Source organism: Sus scrofa, chromosome 14, assembly GCF_000003025.6.
Source record: "Sus scrofa isolate TJ Tabasco breed Duroc chromosome 14, Sscrofa11.1, whole genome shotgun sequence".
Lineage (NCBI taxonomy): Eukaryota > Metazoa > Chordata > Mammalia > Artiodactyla > Suidae > Sus > Sus scrofa.
Window position 1 is genome coordinate 48,733,131 of NC_010456.5, and position 11,908 is coordinate 48,745,038.

Genomic DNA, 11,908 nt, shown 5'->3' on the forward strand with positions numbered 1-11,908 from the left:
GTCCCTGCACTCCCCACCAATGCAGAAGACCTCAGTTCCAGTTCTATGCAGCAAGGACCACCACCTCACTTCCTGGGTGTCCATAGCACATTTCCTGTGCTTGTCTTTATACTCTATTTCAGCTCTCATTTTAATATTTTTGCATATAGTGTCGCAAATTGCTATTTCATTGGACATTCTTACATCCTTAACCACATGGTGAACTCCTTGTGCACAGGAATCTTGCTCCCCCAACCCAGAGATCAACAATTTATAAGTGCTGGGAAATGCTCACATTGCATTAGGAAGGCTCACGCCATTTAATCTAAGCTGCTGATTTGCTTCCAGTCATGACTCAGTTCAACACAGGAGCAATAATGAGAGTGAGCTTCGGCTCTCAAGAACTGCCTAGGCTATAAACTTGCAGGAGAGTATTTCCTTAGTCACCTACACATTGAGGAGCAAATGAGTTAACTTTTTTTGTTTGTTTTCTAAACATGCTGCTGAATCTTCCAATTCCTTTTTTCTTTTCTCAATGATTATCTCCAAGGGATTGAACTGTTAAACTTTAGAATCCTTTTAACACTGATCTGTAACATCTGTTTTATAGGGATGATAAAATAGGGTACAGTAAAGCAAAGTCAGCATAATAATATAAAACACTTTCCTTCTGGTCTACATGTCAGATAATTAAGATGAAAAGGAAAATGTAAACCTGGCCTGGCTTTGACAAAGAGAATAAAGAGGTTATTGTGCAGGGGGAGGCAGGGGGCTAGAGAATCCTCCTCTTGACTACTAAATAGCTGTGCTACTTAAATGAGACTTTTTTTTTTCTTTCTGTCCATCCATTTTTTCATATTCTTTTTTTTTTTTTTTTTTTTGTCTTTTTGCCATTTCTTGGGCCGTTCCAGCGGCATATGGAGGTTGCCAGGCTAGGGGTCCAATCAGCGCTGTAGCTGCCAGCCTACGCCAGAGCCACAGCAACGCAAGATCTGAGCGGTGTCTGTAACCTACACCACAGCTCACGGCAACGCAGGATCGTTAACCCACTGAGCAAGGGCAGGGATTGAACCCGCAACCTCATGGTTCCTAGTCGGATTCATTAACCACTGCACCATGACGGGAACTCCCATTTTTTCATACTCTTAATGAAAGTGTGGGTTTACACTCAGGAGCCTCTCATAACTTGTAATTCTTTTACTCTATGAGTGCAGGGTCTCTGAAACTCCTCTTTTTCTACATAAAAACTTGTCAGAGAGACCCCACATAGTTTAAAAACCATCCATAAGGCTTAATCTATAAAGGCTCTCTTGATCTTAGCACTTTTGCCCCATCAAAGGACCTCACGAAGATAATATGCCAGGAGGGCATGGAACTCACTGAGATTCTCAAAGCCACACAGATGAACAGGGAGAGGATGGAGAGGTAGATCTGGAGTCGCTTTCCACCAAACCGCTTCCTCAGGTATTCTGGCATGGTCATCACCTGCAGAGGCAGACACCAGGGATTCTCCTTCAGAGCTTAGCATGTTCAGACTGTTTAACATTCACTAAGCACCTGTGAGCAGGTAACTATGTGCAGTACCTCAGGAAGACAGAGGTTTCACCCTTGGAAAGCAGCAGGACTGGAATATATGCAATCATTGGAATCAGACAATCTTGGGATATGTTCCCAGATTTGACATTTACTGGAAGTGTGACCTTTGGTAAATGACAATCTCTCTGAATCTCCGTTTTATCATCCGTAAAATGGGACTTTAATATGAAGGTAGATGTAAAGTACCCACTGAGACACCAAATGTATGTTAGATACTCAACAAATAGTTTTGATTATTTTCACCAATAATGTTGCAGTCCAGTAAAAACAATACTACTCATAAATAATGAACTACAATTAGGGTCACACAATAAATTGATAATTGAACAAATTGCAGTTATACAGTTGGGAGTATATTTATGTGATTATCTTTACTGAAAAGAAGGCAGTTAGATCAAACCCCAATTTAGAGAAAAATCCGAGGTTATCGTTACTGAAATACATCATCTATGCAATCAGTGTAAAAGGCGCATTTTTCTGGTTTCTTCATAGCAGATTGAGCTCACGAGTTCATCTCCCCCAATATAAAAGGATTTAAATAAAGATTTATGTAATATTATCAAAAACAGGAAGAGAAACGCTCAGGGGCTCATAAACTGTGTGGAACCCTGTCAAAAATGGTATGCCATTTCCAATAACACATGCATAAGTTCTGTGGTGTGGATTCTTAGATCAAGGAGAGCATTCTTCAACAGAGTTGTTCAAGCCTGGAACTGGAAGGGACCCAGGATAAACAGAGGGGGACTATATAGTGACTGGCAGGTTTATTGGACAGAAAGTACCCTCATCCCAGGACTTATCCCAGGATATAGCATCCCACAGCCTGTGCACCAGCTGCAGAAGGAATAAATGTGGGAACCAGGCTTAGAGAGGCAGAGCAGCGAACCAGATGGTTCTCAATAACAGATTAAAGGGGAGCCACCAGAGCTACAGTGCTTTCTATTCCTTATTTTTTTAAAAAAAAACTACTTTAGGAGTTCCCGTCGTGGCTCAGTGGTTAACAAATCCGACTAGGAACCATGAGGTTGTGGGTTCGATCCCTGTTCTTGCTCAGTGGGTTAAGGATCCGGCATTGCCATGAGCTGAGGTGTAGGTCACAGACGTGGCTCAGATCCCACCTTGCTATGGCTGTGGTGTAGGCTGGCGGCTACAGCTCTGATTAGACCCCTAGCCTGGGAACCTCCATATGCCGCAGGGGCAGCCCCAGAAAAGGCAAAAAGACAAAACAACAACAACAACAAACTCCTTTCCATCAACCCCTAGCCCAGGAACTTCCATATGCCACAGGTGTGGCCATTAAAAAAACCAAAACACAAACAAAACAAAACAAAAAAAACTATTTCACAAATGTCAGAATGGCAAAGAATAGAATGAAGGAAAATACCATGTGTTGTTGAGAATATGAGAAAATACAAACCCTCACAATAGTGATCAGAAAGAGGACAGCTGACTGCAGCCATTTTCAAGAGCCATCTGACAGCACATAGTAGATTTATGTAAATGTAAACCCAGAAATCCTGGGAAGAATGATAGCACCCAGGTTTCATGACTGATCAGAAAGAATGAGTCTATAAACGAATGCCTGACAGATGAGCCAAAGAACACTTGTGGATACTCACCCCTGCCTTGATGTATATGGGGACAAAGAACCATCCCAGGACCAGTAACAGCAGCAAAGCCTACAAGAAACCAAGAACAGAGTGTGAAATTAGAAAGGCTTGGTTTGTGGGCCTTTTCACTTCACAACCTCGTAGACTAAAAATAAAGTGTATGATTGGATCCCAGGACAGCTGTAGGCTCTTTCCTCTGTTTCCATGATTCAGAGGCCACCATTTCCTGGGGCTTAGGAGGTGACAAAAGATGTGTGGTGAAAAATGGAGAGATGGTAAGAGATCTGAGCCCATTTGGACCACTGGTCAGTGATACGGTCTTTGCCAAAAGGAATTATTCTTGAATGGCAAGAACTATATAGAGTGACAAACCAATGAGAAAGACATTTAGAGATAGATGAATATTACCAGTACCCACCAAGTCTCCACAAATACTACTACTACTACTGAAATCTTACATTAACATCGATGCTTGTAAAAAGTCTTCACATATATTGCTCATGCTGTTCTCACAACACCAAGTGACACAGATGCAATAAGCACAATCCTGTTTTATGGAGGGGTAACTTGAGCCTTAGAGAGATTAAGGAAGCCCAAAGTCATGGATTAAAAGAGCCAGGCTCTTGGCAACCTGATAATCACACCCACTGGGGCCATATGGCATTTTGTCCCTGCTTCTGGAGGCTGGCTCCTTTCTGGAGTCCATGGCACCATAAAAACAAAACCCAGACCATAGGGCATGTGTGGAAGCTGGGTCCATTCTGGAATCCCTGACGCTACCAAAGTAAAACTAGAGGCAAAATCTTCAACAAGGGAAGGGCACAGTTACTGCAATGACTCAAGGTCACTTTCTGACTCTACCCAGGGAGGGTCTCTTTATATTTTTGCTGTAATCCAACTTTCTTTCACATCAGCATCTCCCTCTGACATTTCATACACATGCACATACCAGCACTAGAAAGGACAGGAGAAAAGAACAGAAAAGCTTAGTCAATTCAAGAAATATTTATAGCATGTGCCCAGTTAAGTCTTATGGAGAAACATGAGAGGAGATGGTCCCTGTGCTTAAAGATCTTAGATCTAATTAAGGGGGACACATCTTCTACTGGTGAGATGGATGTAGAAGAATTAGGAACTCAATCACAGAGCCTTGTAGATTCCATCTACTGCCTCTAAATCACTCATTCCTTACTATACAGTCACTCCCTTGGTCAGGTCCTATTCATCCTTTTGACATCAGCACCAAGAATCTCCCTGGACACATGATGAGCCCTAGACATCATCTAGGATGGATGACCCTCCTGTGTGAGAGCTCTCAACACTCCATGCATGCTTCTCTCCTTGTACTTCCCATAGTATAGTGAATGTTTATCTGTCTCCCCCACAGGGATGTAAGCTTCTCAAAAGAATCTTTCTTTCACATTTTTAAAAATTCCCTGCATCTAATTCAGAGCTAGACATATAGTGTAATAGCTCAGGGAGGAAAGATAAAAGTGATGGCTAAAATGATCAAGGTGTTTAAGTGAAAGTGAGGATTGAATCCTATAGAAATGATATTCCTGGTGGAATAACTGCTTGAACAAAATAATGTGACTGGAAGGGCCCAGGCAGAATGGGGCCACACTGGGGAGGCTCTGAAGCTCAGAAAAGGGGTGGGTTAGGAAAAGAAATAGAAAGCAAACCAAACAGGAATTTTTCTTATACAGACTTCCGGGCAATCACATCTAGAGTTTAAAAAAATTTTTTTAGGAGTTCCCGTCATGGCTCAGTGATTAACGAATCCGACTAGGAACCATAAGGTTGCAGGTTCAATCCCTGGCCTTGCTCAGTGGGTTAAGGATCCGGCATTGCCGTGAGCTGTGGTGTAGGTCGCAGACACGGCTTGGATCCTGCATTGCTATGGCTCTGGTGTAGGCTGGTGGCTACAGCTCTGATTCGACCCTTTTTTTGCCATTTCTTGGGCCACGACTGGCAAAAGAAGAAATGGCAAAAAGACAAAAAGACAAAAAAAAAATTTTTTTAAAGTATAGTTGATTTACAATGTTCCTTCAATTTTTGCTGTATAGCAAAGTGATCAAGTCAAACATATATATATATATATATGCATTCTTTTTTTTTCTTACTATCTTCCATCACGTTCTGACCCAAGAGATTGGACATAGTTCCCTGCACTGTACAATAGGACCCCATTGCTTATCCATTCCAAATGTAATAGTCTTCATCTACCAACCCCAAACTCCCCATCTCTAAAGTATGGTACAAATGATCCTATCTACAAAATAGAGTTTTGATTTAAAGGAAAAAAACCTATGATGTCACTTACATTCCATTCAAATGCTGCAATGGCGATTCCTGAGGCTGCTCCTGTCCCAGCCAGCCCCACGAAGTGACCACTGCCAATGTTACTGGCAAAGAGAGAGGCACCCATCTGGAATCCAAGAGAACAGAGAAAGAAGTCCCAAATCAGACATCCTAAAAGCAGGTAAATATTGAGATGTTTCTATCACCTCTCCTCAGGGTAGGAGTCAGCAAGCTATAGATCATGGCCTAAATTTAGCCGGTCATTAGTTTTTGGTAGCTAAGACTGTTTTCATATTTTTGAATGGTTAAAAAAAAGTCTAAAGAAGAATAATATTTTGGGAAATGTGATATGTGAAATTCAAGTTTTAGGGTCCACAGATAGTTTTATCAGAATGCAGCCACACTCACTGGTTTTACATATTGACCGAGGCTGCTTCTGTGCTACAACAGTAGTTGTGTGGTTGCAACACACTGTATGGCCCATAAACTTTAAAATACTGGCCATAAAATAAAATAAAATAAAATAAAATAAAATAAAATAAAATAAAATAAAATAAAATACTTATAATCTGGCATTTTATGGAAAAGCTCTCTGACCTCTGCTTTAAAGAACATTATCTACCTGGATGCTCTGATTTGAGTCTATCCTTCGCCAAGAACTTCCAGACCTCCTGTAGGATCCTTCAGTCAGCCTCAAGGACTCCAAAGCTGGGTAAGAGGGAATTCTTCTCATCCTCCTGACCCTAAGTTTTCTGTCACATCGTCTACTGTTCTTAAGTCTCAGTGATCAAGAGAGATTTCTTGAGGAAGCATGGATGAGCACTAGTTCTGTCAGAATAGAGTTTCAGTGTGGGAACCCCACAGTGCTTATTCTTCTGTTTTCACTTTTTGAGCCTTCTTTAAGACCATCTTTCCTTTCCTTTTTTTTTTTTTCTGGCCATGCCCTCCACACATGGGAGTTCCCATGCCATAACAGCAACATTAGGCACTGCAGTGATGATGCCAGATCTCTAACCCACTGTGCCACAAGGGAACTCCAAAACCAGGTTTTCTATTCAGGCATTTGGGGACAGGGAATGGGATTGAGTTGGTTTGTGGCTATGGGATTGGTTGAGCCCTGAATATTTCATAAAAATAGTCTTAAGAAGGCATTGTCTGATTGGACACCCCAATAAATACCCATTTTGACCTTGCAATTGGTCTGCTTCAACCACCCTGGCCAGGTCATTTCCTAATCTCCACTTCCTTTCATACTATTCAGTCTGCAGATCTGTGAAGGAAGCATGTACTGAGCATCCACTGTATAACCATATGCCTAAACCACTGCTGACACTGTATAGGTTCAGAGAAGATGCACCCTGCAAGGGCACTCTTGCCAAGGAAGCCAAGCACCAAAACCCAGTATGGAAGACACAAACTGGGCAAAAATCAAAGAGGCATCACCATTTCACCATCACAGGGAACTCACAACTGCTCTCATAACTGCAGAGAACGCAGGACTAGACATTCTGGTGGTCATGCAGGGGGAAGCTTCTCAGATAAAGCAGGGCTTGAGCTGAGTGTTGAAGGAGGAAAGCAGAGTGGGGAATGCTTATTCAAAGAAGAGGGGCAGTAGCATTGGCTCAGGACTGGGACCAATGAAGGAATGCACTAGAAATTGTAAAGAGCCAAGGCAGATGATCTTTGCTCTGGACCATAGGGAAAGAATTTGAAGCAGAGCTGAGCTGGGTCTTCCCAAATGCCACCTTATAACTCCTGCTCTCACAATCGTTGATTCACTAACATTTACTGGAACTACAGGGCAGGGCCCTGAAGTCAGGGTTTTAGGGAAAGAGACACCAGCAAGTAGGCAACCAATGCACTTCAGATATGATCAACATTCCCTTTTTTCTCTTTATTTGCCCTTAAACACACACACTGGAAATTTACCTCCAGGAGGCTCTAACCCACTTACCGGCCACCAGGTCACATCTCGACCAGCCAGGAAAAAGCCTCCAACAGTTCCCCGGTTGGTCCTCAGCATCGCCTGAGAGAAGGGAAGACATGTGAAGGTCAAACCGCAGCAATTGCTCCTGAGATGCCCCAGATGCTCTGGCCAGGGTGCTGATGGAAGTGACCTTTTCCAGCATTCCTAAAGAGAAACACTATCCTGGAAATCATAACACAGCACGAATTTTCAAAGGACTTCAAAAATCACAGCTTCACAGAAACCAAAGGACTTTAAGAAATCACATTCCTCAACTTCTGTCCTAATTGCTTTGTTTTCATTGATGAAAACAATGTGAATCGCTAAAGCTGTGCTTCGAAGAAAATATGCAGCCTCTAACCCATTACTTGAAAGAATGAATGTAAATAAATTAGGCATCCAACTCAACTAAATTAGAAAGCAAGTAAAGGAAAATAAATGAGCTAATAAAACAATATCTTTATTCCATTATGCCAGGTGCTGGACGCTGAACAGCCTAAGTCTGAAGTCCCACTGCTGGCCCCATTCACACGAAGTTAGAAGGATTAACTCGGTGAAAGTTGATGTCACACATGAGAAAACGACTGAGAGGACAATGAAATGTGTAACAGCTGGTAATGTCCTCTTACTTCTTCACACCACACATTTCCCGCCCTCAGACATTTTACCCTGAGCCTTGTGCCCACCCTAAACACCCTACTGGGTTCCTACATACCCACAGCCCAACAGCCATCACCACCACAAAATAGATGACAATGACAGAGATGTCAGCAGCATTTTGGATGCGCTCTGATATCTCAGGAGGACCCGGGGTCTTGGTCACAGTGCTGGGGCTTAACGTGCTGGCCATGGCTGCAGGCAGTGGTTTTCCATCCCAGGTACAGCCCTTTTCTTATGTGAGCTCTGAGTTAATGATCAGCCTCGAGCAGGTGGCGTGCGCTATCAGAGTCATCTCCTGGCCAGGAGGACCTTTAAACTTCTCTGAGCTCTGAGACCATGAGTCTCCAGTGGTCATGTTGGGCTCAGTGAACTGTGGGAATGAGAGGTGAGAGATGAGAAATGGAGTGAGAATTGAAGGTGGAGAGTTGGGGATTCACTGAATGGAAAGATGGGGTCTTTAAGATTTGACCAGGCTGAGTGAGGACTAAGGAGATGAAGAGGACAAGGAGGGGAGAAGGACAGAGGTGACAGAGCCAGAAAAGAGTCAGGAAGATACGGGGTGAGGGTCCCTCACAGAGTAGTTAAGATTCCTGAGCAAGGAATTATATCCCTTGAAAGTTAAGTCATTTTGCATTTCCTGGGTTCCAAAGCTTTATTTTTTCTGGAACAAGTTGTCTGAACTGGGCTTTATATGACATATCAGGACTGAGGTGGCCCATGAAGGAAAGGGAAGTGGCTCTGAGAGTCCTGCATGTGGAGGGCTCTGTGCCACAGGCTGCGCAGTGGGCTGGGTTTTGACAATGGGTGAATCAGCCTACAGCACATGATACTGATTCTCAGGACTGGATTTATATCCAGACATGGGATTGCTGGATAATATAGTGCAGGGAGCCAAGGAGATGCAGGAGGCCGAGAAAGGGAACTAGCCTGATGGCGCAGTTCCGAAGGCAGGGTTACTAACCAAGGAAAAGAAGCCTACCCGCTGGCACGGTTCTGAGGGCAGGTTTAGAAATAGGAAAAAGGGCTTACCTGGCAGCACAGTTACGAGGGCAAGTTCTAAAAACAATGAGGCTCACCTGCTAACCTGACAATAACAACAAAAACAAAATGAAGGCTTTGCACAACAGTGCAAGAATAGAAATCGCTTCTTAGAAAATTCAGTCTTTCCTGCTATTTACTTATTATTCAGTCTTTCCTGTTATTTGTTTGTTATTCTTTATTATTTTCCTATATTGATTTATGACTCAATAAAATTGGAACAATAATATGATTGAAACAACAATAAATAAGGGTTTCACCTTGGTGGAATTCCCCCTATTCAAATCTAATTTAGTTAAAAAATAAAGTATTCATTAGTTTGTCACAAGTAAAAATAGGTTTCGGAGTTAGGTAATTGTGGAATGTACAATAGGTTAGAATAGGTTAGACATACATTATTCTTGATGGAAAAACATAATAATAATCTTGCTTTTAATGTATTTTGTAGGAAGCTTTTAAGTTTTATAAAATTAAGTTGCTTTGATATAAAAAATATTTTCTCATACCGTCCCCTGACCATAACACTTTGAAGTTAGTACCCCAAGCTTTAATCTAAAAATGAATTTTTATAAATGTCAAATTCTTGTGCTTCTGATCGTTCTAGCTGGTAAAGATTAGCTTAAAACAATAGCGGGTGGTGCTTGCTAAAAGTAACCAAAAAACGTTTTGTACCAAATCGCCTTATTTTCATATGATGTTTTTTCTATATGATGTTTTGTACCCATTATAGTTTCACATGATGTATTGTATCCTTTAGTTTTAATTAAAATCCTTAGAACACAATGTATATCTACTGTACCGTGTAATCTAAAAGTGTAACCTTTAAAAATATAATCTAAGCACTGTGATGTAAGTTAAAATTGAGCTGTCTATATAAACTGTTACCTATGCCAATAAAATTTGAGCAGTCCAGCGCCCTGAAAGAAGGGACAAAGAGGCTGTCTCCGTGTGCATTTGCCGACACCATCCATCTCCGACAGGGTACGCATCCCTGGCTGCTGGAGCTGGACTCCGGCAATATAGTAGTTCTAGTTTTAATCTTTTGAGGAACCTCCAAACTGTCTTCCATAATGGTTGTATCAGTTTACATTCCCACCAATGGTGCATAGGGGTTCTCTTTTCTCCAGATTCTTCCCAACACTTCTAAGCTCTTGTCTTTTTGATAATAGCCATCCTAACAACTATAAGGTGATACGTCATTTCAGATCTGATTTGCATTTCCCTAACAATCAATTAGTGATGCTGAGCATCTTTTTTTTTTTTTTCTTCGTCTTTTTGCTATTTCTTGGGCCGCTCCCACGGCATATGGAGGTTCCCAGGCTAGGGGTCCAATGGGAGCTGTAGCCACCGGCCTACGCTAGAGCCACAGCAACACAGGATCCGAGCCGCGTCTGCAACCTACACCACAGCTCACGGCAACGCAGGATCGTTAACCCACTGAGCAAGGGCAGGGACCGAACCCGCAGCCTCATGGTTCCTAGTCGGATTCGTTAACCACTGCGTCATGACGGGAACTCCGATGCTGAGCATCTTTTCAGATACCTATTGGCAATTCGTATGTCTTTGGAAAAATTTCTATTCATTCCTTTGCCCATTTTAAAAATTAGGTTGTTTGGCAGTTCCCACTGTGGTGCAATGGGATTGGCAGTGGCTCTGCAGTGCTGGGACACAGGCTCTATACCTGGCCTGGCACAGTGGGTTAAGGATCTGGAGTAGCTGCAGCCATGGCATATGCCATATGCTGTGGGATGGCCAAAAAAAAGAAAAAAAATCAGGTTTTTTTTGCTTTTGAGTTGAAGAGTTCTTTACATATTGTATCTATTAACCCCTCACCAGATATACGTTTTTGCACATATTTTCTCACATTTTGTAGCTGGCCTTTTCATTTTGTTGATTGTTCTCTTTGCTGTGTGGAAAATTTTTAGTTCTATGTAGTCCCACTTATTTTTTTCTTTTCTTGCCTGGACTTTTGATGTCATATCCAAAAAAAAAAAAAAAAATCATTTTCAAGACCATTGCTTTCCCCCTATATTTTCTTTTAGGTTTACAGTTTCAGGTCTTAGATTTAAATCTTTAATCCATTTCCAGTTATTATTTTTGAGTGTTGTAAGATAGGGATCCAAATTAACTCCTTTTTTTTTTTTTTGTCTTTTTAGGGCCATACATGCGGCATAGGAAGTTCCCAGGCTAGGGGTCGAATCAGAGTTGTATCTGCTGGCCTACACCACAGCCACAGCGACTTGGTCTGAGCTGTGGCTTTGGCCTACACCACAGCTCACAGCAATGCTGAATCCTTAACCCATTGAGCAAGGCCAGAGATTGAACCCGAGTCTTCATGGATACTAGTCAGGTTCATTACTGCTGAGCCATGATAGGAAGGCTGGTCACTATAGCTTTGTAGTTTAGTTTGAAATCCCAAATTATGATTCTTCCAGATTTGGATCTTCTTTCTCAAGATTATTTTGTCTATTTGGAGACTTTTGTGGCTGGATTTTTTTTCTATTTCTGTGAAAAAATATCATTGGTATTTTAATGGGGATTTCATTGAATCTATAGATTTCTTTGAGTAGTGTGGAAAATATTCTTGGAATCCATAAACATGAAATATCTTCCCATTTATTTATATCTTCTTTGGTTTCTTTCATCAAGTTTTTTTTTTTTTTTCTTTTTAGGGCCACCCCCGCAGCACATTGAGGTTTCCAGGCTAGGGTTGAATCAGAGCTGTACACACTGGCCTATACCACAGCCATAGCAATGT

The 11,908-nt window shown here is 41.9% G+C and overlaps 1 protein-coding gene across 1 annotated transcript in view; it reads right to left on the reverse strand.

Annotated features, from left to right (window-relative positions):
• Positions 1-8,310, reverse strand: part of SLC5A4 (solute carrier family 5 member 4) — a 33,394-nt gene extending 25,084 nt beyond the window's left edge. Inside the window, 5 exon segments of the mRNA NM_214182.1 lie at positions 1,360-1,464; positions 3,195-3,254; positions 5,509-5,613; positions 7,441-7,512; positions 8,168-8,310. Coding sequence (NP_999347.1) covers positions 1,360-1,464; positions 3,195-3,254; positions 5,509-5,613; positions 7,441-7,512; positions 8,168-8,302 — 477 coding nt within the window. The 5' untranslated portion in view covers positions 8,303-8,310.